At 40.5% G+C, this 20,669-nt stretch overlaps 1 protein-coding gene and 1 long non-coding RNA gene across 3 annotated transcripts in view; both read right to left on the reverse strand.

Annotated features, from left to right (window-relative positions):
- FBXL13 (F-box and leucine rich repeat protein 13) overlaps positions 1-13,131 on the reverse strand; it is a 64,318-nt gene extending 51,187 nt beyond the window's left edge. The window contains exons 1-7 of one of the 2 annotated variants that reach the window (XM_083575051.1): positions 12,854-13,131; positions 11,642-11,972; positions 7,587-7,690; positions 5,568-5,661; positions 3,630-3,697; positions 3,168-3,322; positions 1,394-1,503 (exon numbers count right to left, since the gene is read on the reverse strand). In XM_083575051.1, coding sequence (XP_083431177.1) covers positions 1,394-1,503; positions 3,168-3,322; positions 3,630-3,697; positions 5,568-5,661; positions 7,587-7,690; positions 11,642-11,734 — 624 coding nt within the window. In that variant the 5' untranslated portion in view covers positions 11,735-11,972; positions 12,854-13,131. The remainder of the gene's footprint in view (positions 1-1,393; positions 1,504-3,167; positions 3,323-3,629; positions 3,698-5,567; positions 5,662-7,586; positions 7,691-11,641; positions 11,973-12,853) is intronic. The other variant, XM_083575052.1, reaches the window with a different exon arrangement.
- A 1,290-nt stretch (positions 13,132-14,421) lies between these two features.
- LOC310744253 lies at positions 14,422-20,655 on the reverse strand. Its single transcript, XR_014539452.1, has 2 exons — positions 19,591-20,655; positions 14,422-18,005 (listed from the first exon to the last, which is right to left on the reverse strand). It is a non-coding gene; the product is annotated as an uncharacterized lncRNA (long non-coding RNA).
- Between the last annotated feature and the right edge of the window lie 14 nt (positions 20,656-20,669).

Consider the following 20,669-nt stretch of genomic DNA (forward strand, 5'->3'; position numbering starts at 1 on the left):
CACTACAGCTTGGATCCCATTAGTTGTCATATCTCTCAGCTAATACAATTTGCACTGGAAAAAAGGCGTTCACATGAAAACACATGGGCACAGCAAACCCAAACTATTTTTATTTACAACTTTGAAACTGTGAAGGGTTAGGATTAACCAACTTTTTAAGCCAAATTAAATCTTCCACCCTTCCAGTTTTGTAGACTAGTACAGAACTAAAGAGTAGTAAACCCTGCTGCATGGTCTTATAGCAAAACAAAGTGGTTTCAGAATGAGATATCATGGTGGCCAATTTTTTTCTGTGTAAACTGCTCCATCTGTGCTGAACCTGTAAATTTCCTAATCTATGGACTACTGGGCAGTCATGAGGCACAAAGTTTCTATGGAAATGAATCAGTATTTGCTCACTTGCATTTTTAATTACATACTTGCACCGTGCATACTCACTCAGATCAGAGCAGCTGGCAAAATGTAGTAAATAGAAGGGGAAGAAATGAAGGCAGTGCGAGATTTTACTTTATTGGGTTCCATGATCACTGCAGATGGTGACAGAAGTCACGAAATTAAAAGATGCCTGCTTCTTGGGAGAAAAGCAATGACAAACCTAGGCAGCATCTTAAAAAGCAGAGACATCACCTTGCCGACAAAGGTCCGTATAGTTAAAGCTATGGTTTTCCCAGTAAAGTCATACCTTGGGTTACAGACGCTTCAGGTTGCGTTTTTTCGGGTTACGGACCTGCTGAAACCCGGAAGTACCGGAACGGGTTACTTCCAGGTTTCGGTGGTCGCACATGCACAGAAGCACTAAATCACGCTTTGCACATGCGCAGAAGTGCCGAATCGCAACCTGCGCATGCGCAGACGCGCTGCTGCGAGTTGCGAACACTGCGAGTTGCGAATGTGTATCCTGCACAGATCACATTCGCAACCTGAGTGTCCACTGTAGTGATGTATGGAAGCCAAAGAATTGATGCTTTAAGAATTATGGTGCTGGATGAGACACTTGAGAGTCCTATGGACTGCAAAAGATCAAACCTATCCATTCTTAAGGAAATCAGCCCTGAGTGCTCACTGGAAGGACAGATCGTGAAGCTGAGGCTCCAATACTTTGGCCACCTCATGAGAAGAGAAGACTCCCTGGAAAAGACCCTGATGTTGGGAAAGATGGAGGGCACAAGGAGAAGGGCATGACAGAGGACGAGATGGTTGGACAGTGTTCTCGAAGCTACCAATATGAGCTTGATCAAACTGCAGGAGGCAGTGGAAGACAGGAGTGCCTGGCGTGCTCTGGGCCATGGGGTTACAAAGAGTCAGACACGACTAAACAACAACAACAAAAATGAATTTCTAAAACATGTATTGGAAGAGCACAGGGGTAATCAAAACATCATAGAAAACATACCTCACTGTATTTTTTAGCCTTTTTAGTAAAGCCAGTCTGTTTTCGCCAAGCCTTTAAGACAATCATCTGTAAAGAGCAATCAAAGATTCTCCCAAGCCTCCTTGCTGCTGCTGGATAAACAACATAAATGGAAAAGCAGAAACTTTATTAACAAGCAATAATTTCCATTACCTTTTGACTGAAGCAAGGAAGTTGGTTGACTCTTAAAGCTGGTTCAGATAGTGATCTGAACCAGCAGTCTCCATACTTTTCGAGTTTGGGGGCTGTTGTGTGAATTATAAAATATCAATTTCATGGACAAAAAAACTGGTGATGTTCAGAACCCATCTACTCACAAATAACCAGGTAAAAGACATAAATATACTCAGAAACAAATAAACGAAGCCAAAAATAAGCAGGCCACGCCTCCCCCAAAAGCAGGCAACCCCCAACAAATAAACAGTCAAATAAACACATTAAAAAAAAAAAATAGTAGTGGGGCCTTGGCAGGTACAAAGAGGAGAGGAGTCCAAGGGCACCATGGTGCACACAGGCATTCCATTAGGGACCCTGAGCAAACCACAGTTTTATCCTGGCCTGTTTTAACTAACTATAATAAAGATGGCTACCGTATTTTTCGCTCTATAAGACACACTTTTCCCCTCCTAAAAATTAAGGGGAAATGTGTGTACGTCTTATGGAGCGAATGCAGGCAGGAGGCTCTGTCAGCGCTCCCTTTAAAGAGCCACATGGAGCGTGTGTGCGGCTCTTCGGGGCTTTTCCCCGAGGAGGGAGAAGAGCGGCCCTCCTCGGGGAAAAGCCCCCAAGAGCCGCACACACACTCCGTGTGCTCTTTAAAGGGAGCGCGGCTCTTAGGGGAGCCTTAGCCACGCACAGCCTCTCCCGGGCAGGGGATAAAGGCTCCCCTTGCCCAGGAGAGGCTGTGCGCGGCTATCCCATAAGCCAGGACAGCAAGCGGGATCGCTGCGCAGTGATCCCGCTTGCTGTCCTGGCTTATGGGATTCAGAATATTTTTTTTCTTGTTTTCCTCTTCCAAAAACTAGTGCGTCTTATGGTCTGGCGCGTCTTATGGAGCGAAAAATACGGTAATTTGATCTTCTGAACCAGGCCTCAAAGGAAATTGATGAAAAATTGGGTATTATTTTCTTCTTTTTTAACAAAATCGATTCAGATTTACGGTACTGTAATTTGCCTACTCATACTCGTAGTTATGAAAGAAGGGTTTATATCAGTGGTATTCTCACGCAACCAATGTTTTATCATATTTATCATATTGGTGAAGATGCTTGGAGACATGTTCTGTTGCATATGCTGACTGTTTGTGTGTGTGGAATACACACACACATACATATACATATCTATACAATTTAAATATAAAAAACTGATGTCATTTGATAGAAATCTCATCTTTAACCGTTGCCTGATATACAATGTAGGATAAGTAAACAGTTACTAGTAAAAGCAGCTAGATCTTTAAGGTCAAATAACAGAAAGTTTTTTGGCCTAGTGAAGTAGATATAAGAACCATTTAAGGGGGGGGGGGAAAGAATTATACTAATAATGAATAATGAATAAAAATGAAATATGCTTTTGGGACTTTGTAGCAGTCAAATAAAACCAATTATAGTGAGTCAAATCCCAATGTCAAAATGAATCTCACATTTTGAAAATACATCTAATGGTACTGTTCAAGAGGCCCAAGCAGCACCTGTTGTGATCTATGAGATAGTAAATAGTTGTAACCAAATTGGCCACCTGTTAGTGCCAGACTTACTTTTGTGTTGTTCATGGCGAAACTTCACCCAATCTCTCCACTGCTGTAACTTTAATTTTAATTGTTTTTGTTCATAGAAGTGTTTTGCAAAAGCCATCTTTCTCTGAAAAATTTCCCTAGAAATTTTCCTCATAGAACAATACTCTATCCAGGCACTGCAATTATTAAGCCACAATAAACAATATATTAATGAAGTTTTTACCTGAATGAAAGAAAATGGGAAAATGTAATTTCATAGGAAGTATATGGGGAATATATACATCAATATATATATATTAATTCAAACAAAATGTAAGGAGCAAATCGAAGGAACAATATATTTTTTCTAACATTTTTCTTAAGATGCCATGACTACCCAATATGTGACTTTGCACTAAATAGCCTACTTAGTATGTGATCATGTTGAATTGGAAATGAAGTACACATAATGTTTTTATATGCTAAAGGTAACCAAATACTTACTCAAAGCACATTCTCTTTAAGTTAATGCTATAAAAGTCCCATGCTTTATCACATAAATCCTCAGTCATCTAAAATGTAAATGCATAAATAAAATTGCATCAAAATGGAGAATATGTACACAAATAAAACTTTCTATGTCGGTATTGTCATATAATTAATTGTAAAATGTAATTGTACATTTGTTGACAGTTATGTTAAGAGATTGAACACTAGATTCGGCCCCCTCCAGATAATTATAACTAACTTCACTTCCATCGTCAGCTGTTACAATATTCTGATTGCATGAAATCAAACAATAATGCAACCAATGCAACTGAAATAGTTTAGATTGTGAAGTAAAAGGAAATTCAGCCATTGTTAAAGCAGTTCATTGTTTGAGGAAGTAAGTACAATACTCATGAGCCTATGCATTTGTAATAACAGTAATAACCACAGCTGCAGTTACTTCTTGTCCTTTTACACCAGGGTGGGCAGATCAAGATCTACTGGTAGATCTCTTGGGTAACTTGCAGTAGATCAGCAAGGATTCAGACTCCAAATTGCTTAACTATAAAGGTAAAGGCAAAGGGACCCCTGAACCCTTTGTTCAGTTGTGACTGACTCTGGGGTTGCGGCGCTCATCTCGCTTTACTGGCCGAGGGAGCCAGCGTACAGCTTCCGGGTCATGTGCCCAGCATGACTAAGCCGCTTCTGGTGAACCAGAGCAGCGCACGAAAACGCTGTTTACCTTCCCGCTGGAGTGGTACCTATTTATCTACTTGCACTTTGACATGCTTTTGAACTGCTAGGTTGGCAGGAGCAGGGACCGAGCAACAGGAGCTCACCCCGTCATGGGGATTCGAACCGCTGACCTTCTGATCAGCAAGTCCTAGGCTCTGTGGTTTAACCCACAGCGCCACCCGCGTCCCAACTATATAGCTATAGACACACACAAAAAGGCTTCCCTCCTCTAAATTAGGTGGTTGAGATGAAAAAAGCTTTGGGGTGGAGTGGGGTGGATCAGAAATAGATTTTTGTGTGACAGGGCTTTGAAGTTAGCTTTGGTATAGAAAATAAAATCCTGGACTAAGCTGAGAATGGGCTTGCTCAGAAACATCCTGCCTTTTAGTTCAAAGTATGCTTCCCTCTTTCCTGCCACTATTTTGCACTTTGCTCTGGTTGATGGATCTCAGAGTTATAGTAAAATAACTAGGTTGAAACCGAAAGTCTGATGTCTACCCATGATTGTTTTACAAAAACAAAAAATAAAAGCCACCTGCCTCTACTCTCTTTTGGGCACGCTTTCCCCTCCAATTACTTACTTCTAGTTGAGATTATGAAAGGGTTAAACAGCCCTCCACAATACTGATGTGCTCAAAAGGTCCATATGAGGCACCAAAAGAGGACCAGAAAGCCCAAATTATTGGCGGCACATTTTTGCCCATCAGGGGAACCATACTGGCCACATGACCCAGAAAGCTGTCTGTGGACAAACGCTGGCACCTCAGCCTGAAGTAAGATGAGCGCTGCGCCCCATAGTCAAGTTTGACTGGACTTAACCGTCCAGGGGTCCTTTAGCTTTAGCTTTACTGTTCCAATTGCACAATCCATTTTCAGAACCTAAAATGAAAAGGATGCCAACAATCTGGAGGACCAACTGCAAGATTTAACTTGAAATTTTATTAAATTATTTCCTTATGCCATATTTTCTGGCAGCACAATCTTAATCATGTTTATCCAGATGTCCCTCTGAGTTTAATGGGTACAGAGTAGCTGTGTTAAGGACTGCTGCTTTATATTATGAGGTCTTTGGGAGTAGGGATCTTTTTTTCTCTCAGTACTTTCAGACAAAGCAAAGTATGAATCCAAAAAAAGTATAATTCGTTGTAAAATACATTTGAGGATAGCAACTGTTCTTACTCCACTCAGAGTTAGCCAAAAAGGTTTAGTAATACTTACCAGTTGATCATCATCCAGTCCCAAAAGGGTATGTAAATATGTATCTGAAATTGCTTTTAGTCTTAGACTTAGGTCTGGATCGATACACGTGTCCCTGGTGGGGGGTATAATAATATTACTTTTTGTATGCATCACATGATTACATAAGTTTCCATTTTCCATTAACACTAATAGCACCACTATTAAATTATATTAGTGAACCATAGTTTCAAAGGTGATTTCCAGATGATCTGTTTATTGAGCATTCATTCTGATTTGTTTGCAGGGAGACTAGATGATGTCGGCTATTTATTGAGCATTCATTTTGATTTATTTGCAGTTAGATGATGTTATCCCACACTTTACAGTGCATTTCCCCATGCCATTTTCCTTGTAAACGGTTTGAATGGGGGGAAAGGGAAAGCAGATTTGTTGTGCAACTGAACCCAATCAATTTTGTGCAACCTGATTCTGCTAGTGTGTGACTAAATCCTAACCTAAAAGTGTGTGTTTGGAAGGGCCCAAAACAATTTTTGAGGTAACTAACACTTAATGTTGTGTTCAGAGACACTGGTCACATTTGTATGTAATTATAGGCCAAACTTTTGCTGTTTATCAGGAATAAGCAGCATGCTGGTGAATACCACCCTTGGTGTGAGTGGGATAGACAAACCGAAAGCTTTGGTCCTCTGTTACATCCTAACCAGCCTGAAACCCTGGAGCAACAAATAATGATGCTTCCTGGTTTGTTCGCTTGGACTCCTGCCAGAGGAGCAACGAATAGGCAGCATTCACCAGCACACTGCTTATTCCTAATAAACTGCAATAAGCCAGAAAGTCTGGCATATCATTACACATGAATGCAGCCACTGTTAAATATTTATGGAATGAAATAAAAACAATAAATGTTACTACACCATGGGAAACACTGTTTTCCAAAAATCCAACTTTACTGCTGATATATTTTAAACAGTCCATTATTTTGACAATTCTAATTCTTCTATGGTAATGTTGAAAAAGGTTTTTCGTATAGATAAAATGTAAAGCCTCTGTCTGCATATCCTTGCTGGGGGTGGGGGTGGGGGTGAAGCAAATTGGACAGAACCATTCCAAATATTGCTCATTTCTGAGCAATTCTGAAACACATTCAAGCACTCTCCAAGAATAACTTGCAGAAATAACTTTTAAATTATCGCTTTTGTTGCTTGGCACAAAACCAATTAAAAACTGAAACAATTCAGAAATTGAACCACAGTTCATCATTGCTATTTTCCCTATCTGGTTTATTTCATCTTATCTCAGACTTTAACACATGGGCTGCGAACGTAGTGACTCAAAGTGTACATTTATTTTAGTTACTATTTTTAAGACATCTATATACTACTTAATTTGCATTTCTAAGCAGAAAATTCAGAAATAAAACATGTCCCTGGAGGGGCCTTCCCTGGCACCCACAAGATCCCATCTACATGGAAATTATGCTTAAACCAGCGGGTCAAGAACACTTCACGGTACTAGTACTGCAGGGGGAAGTAGATGCCAAAATTCTAAACCTTACCTAGAAGTGATCCGATCATGACAATGATGGTCACAGAGATGCCCCCTACATTCAGACAACCATCTCACCATATAGAACAATGACATAAGTTCTGTCTTGTATGTTGGAAGCACTGGCAACTTGAGACTGTCTTATGGTTGCCATGGAAGTAATGAGATTTGAAGTAGAACTAGAGGTGGTCTCACCATGGATGCTGAAGTTAACCAGAACTACTTTTCCCGGGTTCCTCCGACCCCAAACTCAAGGACTTGCTTTCAATTAGAGTGAAAAATGTAAGAAAAACATTAACACAAAACAGGAAGAACAGAAAAGCATTCCTCCGCCTTCACTTCATCTCTGCAGTGGAGTAGGATAAAGCTGTAGAACTTTTTTGTATTCCCACTCACTTCAGGATTGAACCCTAAATAACATTTCCCCATATTTCAGTATTCTACAGCTTGCCACACTATTTATAGTCTACACAGACAAAATATCATACATACCATAAAATACTATATAGACCTTTTTCCATTACTTCTTTGAGCTTTTCTTCTAAAAACCTGAGTGGATCATCTGGACGCATAGCTAGCAGACCACACAACAGGGCCTGCAATGAAAAATCCACATTTGGAATTGTAATAAATATAACAAATACACTTGTATAAAAGTATAAGACAAACTTTTAAATATTATTACCTTTATACATTCTTCTGAAAGCATTATGAGTGGCTGGAGCAACCCAATCAGATTGGTGGTGTACAAATAAAATAAAATAAAATAAAGACTGTAAATAAAATAAAATAAAAGTAAAATGATATAAAAATATTTTGTCCCTATTTAAATTGAATAGACAATATTTTTCCACGTCGTTTCATTTTGGTAAATAAATGGAAACGTCTTTATTTTACAGTTGCTTTCTTCAGAATAGTTCCCTCATCCGGCTCCTCTCATCAAAGCTATCATACAAACTAAACCAGTTACACTATGATTTCAACTAACATGCAGCTCCATGATCCTCAGATGCCTGCTTCATTGATTTATAAAAGCTAGTCTGTAAATTGTGTTCTTTAATCATAACTTGATTTTTACTGGACATTTTTGTAGGATCAATATCAGCCTCAAATAACCAGCATGCTTAGCTCTAGTTAATGTTTGAGGCCATGGAGTAAACCATCCTCCCAGGCTTAGCTAGGTCCCACCCCCACATCTTGGCAGAAAAGGTTAGCAAAGCCTTTGTTCATTCTCTTCCACCATGTGAATCCAACCAGAAAGGGCACCTGGGCTGATCGCTTCAAGCCCAGACCACATGACTTAAGCAAGCCATATTTGTGTTTCTATCAAATAATTTAGAAACATTTACCAATTTTGAAACTAAATTGTACTGTGTGTTTCCTTGCTGCTCTTTAGAAAAGCACATAAATTTGACCTTTAAAGAGTTTGTAAGTAAACCAATTTTTAATTTACCAAACCTGTGGTCTCTTTGACAGCTAGGGGAAATAAAATTAGAAGGGGGATAATAATAATAATAATAATAATAATAATAATAATAATAATAATAATAATACAACAACAACAACAATACCTTTTTTATATCTGACTGGGTTAAAAGGTCTAGCAGCCTATATTTCTATGCTTTATTTTGCTGCATGTTTTGTAATTATAAATCTCTACTGGGGCTCTTTCACCAAGAGTATTTGTCCCAAAACCTGGATCTAAGCATTCTGCGAATTCTTCTTTTATTTTTATTTTTAACCAGTTACAAAAAAAAACATTTTAAAAAACCAACATTTAGCATATACCCTTTCTCACAAACTGAACATTTCAGTTACCAAAAATAGGTATATTTTTCATTTCATGAAATGTTAAGCTATTTTTTTTTAATTTAGAGCCAGTATGAGGAATCCAGTGCAAAATCACAAGCTTGTAAAAGGAGAGTAGCTACAGTAGTGGTGAGATTTTAAATGCGAGGAAGCTCTCTTCTTGGAGAGAGGCCAAATGCAGCGCTCCAGGCCCCATTATCCAGCTTTTAGTTCCTTCTCCAGTCACATCTCCCACCAGCTCTGCTCTGCATCAGCTTCAAATGCTTTTGCCTGTTTGGAATGTGTTCTTGAAATGTGATAATGCCTCTTGCTTGTCTGGATCAACTATGGAGTGTTGTGTGGGTAGAAACTTGTGATGTGTGACTGGAATGCAGCCTTCTGTCCAAAGGTAAGAGTCACATCCATTGAGCTACCTGCTTTTGTCTCTGGCCAAATCCACATGGCCTCACCTACTACTGGCTGGAAAGTTGCCTGTGAGGGAATGCTGGGGAAAGCCCCCATCCCTGATCTTTACCCGTTGCCACAGACACAACATCAAGCTCGTAACTAAAACTCAGTCAAGTGCTCAACTAACTGTGGTCAAAAACTGAAAGGTGAGTTGAGAGCATTGTGTCTGTGTTATACACTCCACATCTTAGTCAACCTTTGGGGAGACACACAGCAAGCTTACAACTTGGCTCTAACTTCCATTCTGACAAAATAACAGATCCACCTATCAACCTTTGGAAGAGAGCATCTCTTATTCAATCAGAGCACATAACTCTTTAGTTATACTTTCCAGTTCCCCATCCCAGCATCTTTAAGCTAAAGTTTGACAACGATGTAGCCATCTAAGTCTGTAGCTGCCACCTACTGCCTATATATCAAACTGCACTCTCTATTCTCTCCCTGGCTACCCCTCATCACGTGAACTCAATCCCAAATAGATGTTAATTGGGTATCAAAAAAGATTACCCCACTTGGGTTTGTACTGTATTCTTATATTTTCATAAGAATATATGGCTGCTCACACACTTGGTATTCTGATTTTAACACTGAAGAGGCTTTTCAAGAGAGTAGTAATTAAACAGAAAGCTGTTTTTTCTGATGGATTAAAAATACATTGTATTTCCAATTTAAAAGCAGAATTTAACATTAACATCTTCCTGTTTTGGCCCCAAGCCATATTACTTGAATTTCAAATTTCATTTGCATTAAATTAATTATTTTAGTCTTCCCAGATTCTGCCTATATATGCCAGTTTATTTGCCAGCACTACTGTGTCCATGGTGTGATAACAAAAATCCCTACTTGTATCACATGTACAAATACTATCTTCCCAACAATTCATTGGTACTTGACTTGGTCCAAATTAGTGCCCAATATTACTCCTAACACCTTAGAGAACATCTTTCAGAATTGTCCAGGAAAAGTTTCTACTGTTTGGCAGAATATGAATTGTACCTTTTATATAATATATAATAAAATAAACGGCTTAGGAATACTTAGGAATTCAGAAATTGAAGAACTTCCTCCAGTCTAACCTGAATCTTATTTCAATATGAATATCTGAAATCTACCCAAAACACCCCTTTTGTGGGGGCAGATGCACATAAAATGCTCCCAAACTCCAATGCTCCAAGGAAGCATAATCAAAATGCAAGTCAATTATTGACAAGTGTCTACCATAATTCCCTATCTCCCCTTGAGATTATATTTTCTCCAGGCATTAGTATGACATGATATGGTTGAAGCATTATGGAAAGGCAGTTGAGGAACACTTATAGAAGAACTAAGGAAAGGGTTTTCTAGAAAAATTTAAGCCAGAGAATAAGCACTTTTCTAAAACCTAATTTACAGCACAGTTCTAATAATGTCTACTCAGAAGTAATTGCTACTGAATTAAATGGGGCTTAGTCCCAGATAAGTGGTGTTAGGATTGCAGGCTTAATATCAGAGGGTGATATCCACCCTACATAAATCCATGGATTTCAATGGGACTACTTTTTCAATGGGTCTATCCTTTAGGCAAACACTATACTGAACTGGTTTTCGAAAGATGGCTCATTTTGCCTCATTTCCGTGTAATCCTATGGATGCTGATCCAAAACTAAGCCCCAAAGGGCCTTACTCTATAATAAATACGTTTGGGGTTCTAGCCCTTATCTCGAAAGCTTTCGATAGTAATATTTTAATGATGGTTTTATATTGCTTTTAGATGTATCTTTATGATGCAACCTGAAACTCTGTGAGAGGGTGTGTGTGTGCATGCTATATACTGTAATAAACAAACAGGCAGGCAGATTTTGTGACCTAAAAGAGGATTTAGTATAAATTGAGTTAGCTGTTCTACCCTCGTGATTACAGTTTAAAATGATGCCACCCCCCCCAACACCCTAGTGAAAAGACAAATGAAGATCTCCTAAACTGCAGTGCTTGCCCGAAACTAAATTCTCTATATATTCTATACCTTGCTAGTTTTCTGCAACGGAAGCATTTTTATGACACGGGTTCGTTCCAGCTTTGTTCTTCTTAAGGTACCCCTGGGTCCCTGGACGACGTGTGAACCGAAACTCAGGTCGATTAGACAGACGGGATGAGACAGGGAGTATCACTAGCGTATAACGGGACCAGAGGCGAGTGAATAATTCAGAGCAGAGCAGGAGGCAGAGGGCCGGTCCCCTTCGCAAACCCCCATTCACACGCACACCCGTGTTCACCGCCACTGGGACCCAACGACCCTTCAGCGGGGCCTTTACCTCATAGATGTCGGGGATGGAGTGTTTCTTGAAATAGGCCCTAAGCGAGGGGTCCACGCTCTGAAACACCGCCGTGGTCTTAATCGCCTCCATGGTCGGAAAGGGGCCCTCCGAACACGCGCTCCGTCCAACGGCCGCTCTCCCCACCCCGACCCCGGCAGTGACCGCTTGGCGGTTGCCTAGCGACCGGGCTACCACTGCCCCCTGGACAGGCCGTCACGCGGTCAGCGCGCGCTCTCTGGCCAACGGCCGCCATTGGGACGCGGGCGGGAGGGAGAACATTCGCCTCAGCTCGCCAACGGCCAGCGGCTGAAGGAAGGCCCCACGTCCCCTCCATTACCTTTTTTAAAAAAAAGATATTTATTGAAGTTTTACAAAAACATAAGTTTACAAAATAAAAAAGATCATATAAAAAGAAAAGGATACAAAAAAGAGAACATAGAAAAATACATGAAAAAGAAAAAAGAAGAATAAAAATACAAAAGACAAAAGACAAATAGCTAAAAAAGAATTAAAAACAAATCCGTTTTTTGTAACTGAACTCATTAGCTTATTTCCTTGGCCTCCTCACACCTCCCCTTTTTGTATTCCCATTTAAATAATCAAATCAGCAAATCCTTACCCTCTTTCGTTTATCTTAACTCTATATCTTAACATATTATAACTCTATATTTTCATCCATTATCAATTCATTTTTGCATATTCTTATTAACTTTGTTGCTAATGCCACTTATTTTCAATCCAACATCATTTTAACATTCATTAATTTTACAGTGTTTCTGCAGATAGTCTTTAAATTTCTTCCAGTCTTCTTCCACCAACTCTTCTCCCAGGTCTCGGATTCTGCCAGTCATTTCTGCCAATTCCATATAGTCCATCACCTTCGTCTGCCACTCTTCCAGGGTGGGTAAATCTTGTGTCTTCCAATACTTTGCAATGAGTATTCTTGCTGCTGTTGTTGCATACATGAAGAAAGTTCTGTCCTTCTTTGGCACCAATTGGCCGACTATGCCCAGGAGAAAGGCCTCTGGTTTCTTCAGGAAGGTATATTTAAATACCTTTTTCATTTCATTATAGATCATCTCCCAGAAAGCCTTAATCTTTGGGCACGTCCACCAAAGGTGAAAGAATGTACCTTCATTTTCTTTGCATTTCCAACAATTATTATCGGGCAAATGATAGATTTTTGCAAGCTTGACTGGTGTCATGTACCACCCACGTCCCCTCCATTAACGGGCAGCATGCCTCACAACCCACGCGCGGCAGCCCAGCCGACCTCGTGCGCCGTCGCCTCTCTTTGCCTCTGGTCGGTGGCAAAAATGAGCGGCCGAGTTGCGCCTGCCGAGTTTGCGGGGCAGCCTTCTCCCTGAGGGCAAACTGAGGGGCGAAGCGTCTTCTTCAGCATCTAGGCCGCAGCGCGCCTTCTTCGTGGGCTGCGGAGTCGCGTGGAGAAGGCCTGGCCGAAGGCTTCCCCCCCACACCTGTTTCGTTCATTGTAGAGCGGGAAGGGGGACGCGAGGGTCATCTAGTCCAGAGTTTCCCAACCTTGGGTCTCCAGCTGTCTTTGGACTACAATTCCCATCATCCCTGACCACTGGGCCTGCTAGCTGGGGATGATGGGAGTTGTAGTCCAAAGGCAGCTAGAGACCCAACCCCTAGCAATGCAAAGAATCTCTTGCCCAACGTGGGGCAGCTCGACCCGCAACCCTGAGATCGAGAGTCTCCAGTGCTCTGCGCTGTCTTGCACAGCTGGCTCCGGAGCCCTAAACGCTGGAAAAGGCGAAGTAAGAAATGTTGTCTCTGCCGTTCCGATGCTTTTCTACTGACTGGCGCACTGAGTTTTGCTCACCTTCCTCCGTCTCCTCACCCCCTTTTCGGACAGGGCAACCCTAATTCCCTTGATCTGCCAGGGGCGATTCCGCAAAGGGCCGGTTCTCGAGAGCTTCCCGCCAGGCCTGCGCCCCGTCCGTCCCTCCGGCTCACCTTCCTCCGAGACAGCCGCCCTCCTGGGTCACGGTGGGCTCTGGAGAGCCAGACTCCTCCACCTGGCCTGGCAGACCTTCGACTTAACACTCCTCCTGAAATTTAGGAAAGTCAAAAGTGTCTAAATAAATGGTTGAAACTTAGCTCCTCTCTGTCATCTGAAGTTGGTTGAAAGGACATCCTGTTGTTTATTAAGAGATGGATACGAAATACTAAAGAGTATTATCAGCCCAAGTGATGCAGCCTTGGCAACTCTGAGCGAGGTTAACCTTTCCAGATCCTTTATTTCCCTGGTAGATACTTTGGGTAGAAATGCCCTTATGGAAACTAGCCTTATATGGCACAGCTCTGTGATCTGAAGTTGGTTGAAAGGACCTTTCTTTCTTCAACTTCATACCTTAAGGTTTATAATGAAGCTACCAGGTGAGAACAGTCCCGGTATAACTCTTTCCATTGAAATACCTCACAATAAATGGAGGTGCAACATGTAAAGATGCAGCATTGAATCATAGAATTGGAAGGGATCCCATGGTTATCTAGTCCAACCCCCTGCAATGCAGGAATATATGGCTGTCCCATACGAGGATCAAACCTGCCACATTGGCGTTATCAGCACTGTGCTCTAACCAGCTGAGCTTCTTGGATCAGACCAACGGACCATGTACTCTAGCATCCTGTTCTCACAGCGGCCAACCAAATGACTGTGGGAAAACCACAAGTAGGATTCGAACGCAGGAGCCCTAAGGCATTTTTCAGAAGTCTATAACTGCTATAACAGAACAGAACCACCACAGAAATGGCAATAAGCATCTCTTTTTATTTACAGCCATAAGTTTCACACAACTTCTTCTTGATAGTCACAAGACTTAAAATGTCCTATTAATGTTTTTGTTTAATTTTTTAGGAATGCAGATATATGGAAGCATGGATAGGACACGTTTACTCTGTAGCATTTGTAAGTCTTCCTATAAACAAAGCTGAACCTGTAAAAATTGAAAAGAAATTATTATTATTTCTTCAACTTCATTTTATAAATGCTGACACTGATGTAACTTAAATTTTATTATTTTTATAGAACAGGGTGGGGAGGCAATGTGGAGATGATTGATGAAAGTCAGTCACATATGGAAAGTGGAAATGGGAAAGATGTTCATTAGCAGCCTTCACTTCTAGACAAAAATTATAAAACTTTATATTTATATTCAGGTAGGTAGCTGTTATATTTATATAACTGGGTTAACAGAAGGAGGAACTGCTAATCCAGGTACCGCCCTGAGATGTAAGGGTGGTCTAAAAATTTAAAAGGAAGAAAATGGTTTTGAATAGGGCATTCTCTTAACCTGCTGTAAAAACGAAAATACAATCAATTTATTTGTTAAGGGAAAAGGGTACATACATATATGCTTTCTTTATTACAGTCGTACCTTGGTTGTCAAACTTAATCCGTTCTGGGAGTCCGTTGGTCTCCTGGAACCGTTCGAAAACCAAGGCACGGCTTCTGATTGGCTGTAGGAGCTTCCTGCACTGAAGCTGAAGCTGCACTGGACGTTTGACTTCCAAAAAACGTTCGAAAACTGGAACACTCACTTCTGGAGAGCCAGTGTGGTGTAGTGGTTAAGAGTGGTAGACTTGTAATCTGGTGATCCGGGTTCGCTTCCCCGCTCCTCCACTGCAGCTGCTGGGTGACCTTGAGCTAGTCACACTTCTCTGAAGTCTCTCAGCCTCACTCACCTCACAGAGTGTTTATTGTAGGGGAGGAAGGGAAAGGAGAATGTGAGCCGCTTTGAGACTCCTTCGGGTAGTGATAAAGCAGGATATCAAATCCAAACTCTTCTTCTTCCAGGTTTTTGACGTTCAAGAGCCGAAATGTTTGGCAACTAAGCCATTTGACATCCAAGGTATGACTGTATATGTAAGTTTTCATGTGTTTTTTTTCTTGTTGTAAGATGTCCAAGAACCTGGTTATATAAATATTTCAAATAATAAAAAGGAAAGGTCACTAGTACAGCATCTGCTTGCATACGGAAACTCCCACGTTCAGCCCCTGACATCTCCAGGTAGGAGAGAATCCTGCCTAGAACCATGGAAAGGGGCTGCCGACCAGTGTGGACAATACTGAGCTAGATGGACCAATGGTCTGACTCGGTACAAGGCAGCTTCTCATGTTCCTACCATGAGAGCAGCTGTTCCCTTTTCTTGCAATGTCTCCCCATGTGCTTCTTTTCAACCTTGGTTCCAGAAAGAAGGTGTCTGCAGTCTGTTTAGCTGACATCTCAAAGTTCTGGTTGCTAAAGGGGGGGCATTGTCACTTTACCTTCAGTGCTTGTGGGAAACCATTCATTTATCTGAGCTACAGTCCCGTTAGGCTCACCGAAGTTAGCCTGGTGTGCTGTGTTGTTTGCCCAGAGTGCAGCATGCTGAACAGACTGCAGAAAAAGATGCATTCCGGCTTTGGTTTGAGTTGGTCACTTTTCTGTACACAGTGTGCAGGAAGTCTTGTACGCCCTGATCTAAGAACTAAGTAATTTATCAATCTCTTAGACAAATTAGCCACACTTTCATAAATCAGTGGGGCTTAGCTAGCTGTGACTGATTTCAACAGAACCAACGTGTGGCTAACTTTCAGTGCACACCAATACATGGCTCCATGTGTGTTCACGGGATCGCTGAATTGTAGAGTTGGAAGGGACCCCAAGGGCCATCTAGTCCAACCCCCAAGGCACATTCTTTCCTTAAAGAATTCTGAGCACTGCAGTTTGTTAAGTGTTGCTGGGAATGGCAACTCTGAGGAGTAAACTACAGTACCCAGAATTCTTTGGGGGAAAGAATGTACTTTAAAGGTGTAGCATGCACATGTGAAGCCCATTGAAGAACATGGAATGAAAGGGGGTTAACTCACAAGTACATCCCCTTGTATGACTTGCTTTTGTTTTTATATGCTTTCCCCTCAGGACAGTCCAAGCTGTAAGGTGAAGTTCATGACGAAAAGCTGTTTCTCAGAGGGTTGCCTTACCATGAGTGTTGTATCCCAGAGCATGCTGCAGCTGGGCCAATGTGCCCAAGAAAAAGACACACTCACTGGGGAAATGGCAAGGTTGGTTCCATGATTGAGCTCTGCCCAGCATTCGTAGAGAGCGAGGGCAAACTCCGTGTTCAGGTTCTGCGGTTCATGGTTGTGCTCGCAGTCCCTGACGTTCGAGGAACAAAGCGACAGAAGGAGGGTAGTGCTGGAAAATGACAGCATGAAGGCAGATCTGCTGAAAGATGGCCTCAAGCCTGCATAGCAACCAGCAATGGGGAAGGTCAGTCACCAACACCAATGACAATTGAACCAAATACGAACACAGCGTTGTGAATAACCCGCAAAAGTTTTTTTTAATTGCTTTATTGTTCATACTTGCATCTGAACATCAAAGACATATCTTCCTTATTTTACGTGTCAGTTTTGTCAAAATAAAAATCCAAAAAAAGAATGTAAGTCCTTCTAGAATATATTTAGTACATAAGTTTGACTTCCCATCCTTTCCCAATTTTTCCACTCTGATAAACCTATATATAAATCTGTTTTCTCCCTTTTAATCTGTATTACTCACAGAGATTACTCAAAGGCTGCTACTGATTTCAGATTGCAACAATTATCCTTCAAGTATCTCCTTAGAAGTTCCCAGTTTGAAATGAACTCCTGTTTAGACTTATCTTTGATCTTTTCCAAGAGACTGTCTAATTCAGCATATTCTACCAGCTTTAGTAACCATTCAGTTTTAGTGGGAATTTTGTCACTCTTCCAATGTTTTGCTATAAATACCCTTGCAGCAGTGGTGGCATACAGAAAGACTTTTATCTTCCTAACAATGTCTGGACCTGTAATGCCCAATAAAAATGATTCTGGTTTCTTCAGTAAAGATACATTTAACATTGCTTTGAGCTCTCTCAATAATATATCATTCCAAAAGGTCTTAATCTTTTTACACACCCACCACATGTGGAAGAGAGTTCCACCTGCTTCTCCACATCTCCAGCATGTATTTGGAACATTTTGGAAAGTTTACAGGGGGTTAAATACCATCAATATAGCATCTTTTGGAGGTTTTCCCTTAGCGTAAAACATGCTGTAAATTTCCAATTAACTTTCCATAGGTGTTCCCATTGGCTCATGTTTGTGTTGTGGCCAAAGGCTTGCGTCCATTTAATCATTGCTGATTTGACCTCATCTTCCTTGACTTCCCAGTCAAGGAGGAGTCTGTATGTTTTAGAAAGAGTTTTGGTCTTAGAGTTTACCAGGTCGGATTCAAATTTTGAAATCTCCGTCGCACATCCTTTCTTTTTATCATTTTTAAAATTTTAAAATTGATAATATTGAAACCAATTCGACACTTGGTCTCTTATTTCTTCAAAATTTTTAACTTTTAACTGGTTTTCTTCTTCTTTTAATACTGATTTGTATACAGGCCAATTTATGCTTGTGTTCTTCCTTTTCACTGCAAGTGCTTCAATTGGTAAGATACACCAAGGCACTTTTGGTTCAAGAATGTCTTTATATTTTTCCCAGACCATGTAGAGGGATTTTTTGATGATATGATTCAAAAAGTTACTGCGAACTCTGACCTTCCCATAACCCAGGTAGGCATGCTAGCCATACCTGTTGTTATACTCTTCCAGATCTAACAATTTCGGTTTTTGAGTGTGCACCACTCCTTTAGCCAGGTGAGACAGCCACCTCATAATACAATCTTAAATCTGGCAGGGAAAAGCCTCCTCTATCCTTAATATCAATTAAGATTTGATGTTTAATTCGAGGTCTCTTCCGTTGCCAGATAAATTTCAATATTCGTCGCTGCCATTCCTTGAGGCCGTCTGTCCTACCCAGTATTGGAATTGATTGAAATAAAAAAATTTGGGAAGCACACTCATTTTTATAATTGAGATCGTTTGTGAAAAGGATAAACTTAGCCTTTTCCAAATGTCAAGATTTCTTTTTCTCTCTTCTCAGGCTGTCAAGAAAAATATTGATAATCTTGGGAGATATCCAAATGCCCAGATATTTTGCTTTGTTACAAATTTTCAACCCAAATGTTTTCTTCAAGTCCTCCTTTTCTTTATTTGGTACATTTTTGGTCAGTAGTTTCATCTTTGACATGTTCAGTTTGAAACCTGCCACCTTGCCTAAGTTTTCTATTGCCTCAATTATTCTTTTCAGACCCTCTTTTGGATTCTCAGTCATTATGAGTAGGTCATCCGCGAAGACTTTGAGTTTATATGTCCTGTCTCCCAGTTATTCCTTTGATCTCACTGTCCTCTCTTATTTTTTTGTTTAAACCTTCCAAAACCAAAATAAATATCAAAGGGGTAGTGGGCAGCCTTGAGGTGTTCTTTTGTTTATCATACATTCTTCTGTTACGTTGCCATTTATAATTAATTTGGCTCGTTGCTCCGTGTAGATGGAATTAATTCCTTTACTAAAGGATTCTCCAAACTCGCATTTGGTTCAACAATTCCTTCATAAACTTCCACGATATATTATCAAACGCTTCCTCAGTGTCAACTAACATAACAAAGCAGATTTATCTATTTTATATTATAAATATTCTAAGATATTAATGACACACTTGAGGTTATCTTGCATGTGGTGTCTAGGTAAGAATCTGGTTTGATCTTTATGAATTGTTTCTTGGAAAATTATTTTAAGCCTAGAAGACAGGACATCAGTGAAGATTTTATAATCATTATTAAGCAGGGTGATAGGTTTATAATTGGCAATGTTTGTAAGATCTGAACCTTGTTTGGGAATGAGTGTGATATAGCTTTATTTCCAGGAAGATGGTAAAATCCCATTGGTGAACACATCTTTTCATAGTATCTTTTAGGGGTATGAATAATATCTCTTCCATCTTCTTATAATAAGTCGCAGGGAGCCCATCCAGCATAGGGGTATTTCCTATTTTTGCTCTTTGAATTGCTTGTTGTACCTCTAAAGGGGCAATGGGAGAGTTTAATATCCTGGATTTATCTTTTGAGATCTTAGGCAGTCCATTCTTCAAATATTCTATTTTTTCACTTTTTTCAGGGCCTTCTTTGTATAACTCTGTAGTAATTGGCAAAACATCTACTGATTTCCTTTGGATCATCAGACCATTTATCATCCATTCTGATTTTATTAATCTTTCATCTTGTTTTTTCTTTAGTTGCCAGGCCAAGAGTTTGCCCGGCTTATTTCCGAATTAAAAATGTTTATATTTTAGCCATTTGATCTTCCATTCCAGCTCTTCATTTATTACCATTGAGAACTGTGTTAGAAGGATTTTAATATTCTGTTTAATGTTTTCATTGTCTGGTTTATTAAGTAATTCTTTTTCATTTCTTTGTATTTCTTCCCAGATTTTTTCCCTTTCTTTCATTTTCCTTTGATGGGCATTTTCTTTTACGAAAAATCCTCTAATGAAAGGAAAATGAAAGAGAGGATTTTTCATAAAATAACCCACAAAAGTTACTAGCCTGCAAAAAGTCTTACTATCCTGTCAGGGGCTGGCAGTTGAAAGGTGGAGAGCTGTGTTTCTGTGCTGGTTGGAGGGAGCATCCCTCCTCTTGCAGCCCACTTGAGAAGGGGCAACTGCTCCATCCCTTCTCCATCAGTCCGCTTTCTGTATGTCAGTCAGACCGCCTACCACCGAGGTACAGCCCTTCCACAAGTTCCAAGGAGTTCCATGGCCCCTCACCCCAAACCTTAACTATGAAGGATCACATGAGAGGAAAGTGGTTTACCTAAATTATCATCCCTACTGCCATTCTTTGGCTCTGGCTCTGGCTAATTGTTTCTGATTTTTTTATTGGAAGAGAAAGAAGAGAGGATATCAGGGTGGCCAAATGGGGGGACAGATTTGCATATGCTAGTTTCAATGCACACATGCAAGTTTGGAAATAATTAGCATAATGGAAACGCGGTGCTTCTCACCCTAGCAGGGAAGACTTTGACTAGGTGTTTTAGAGACTTTCTTATATACACTGAACATATCCTTGGAAATAGACATTGCTTTCATGTTCCGGAATG

This window comes from Podarcis filfolensis (assembly GCF_964270895.1).
Source record: "Podarcis filfolensis genome assembly, chromosome: 10".
Taxonomy (NCBI): domain Eukaryota; kingdom Metazoa; phylum Chordata; class Lepidosauria; order Squamata; family Lacertidae; genus Podarcis; species Podarcis filfolensis.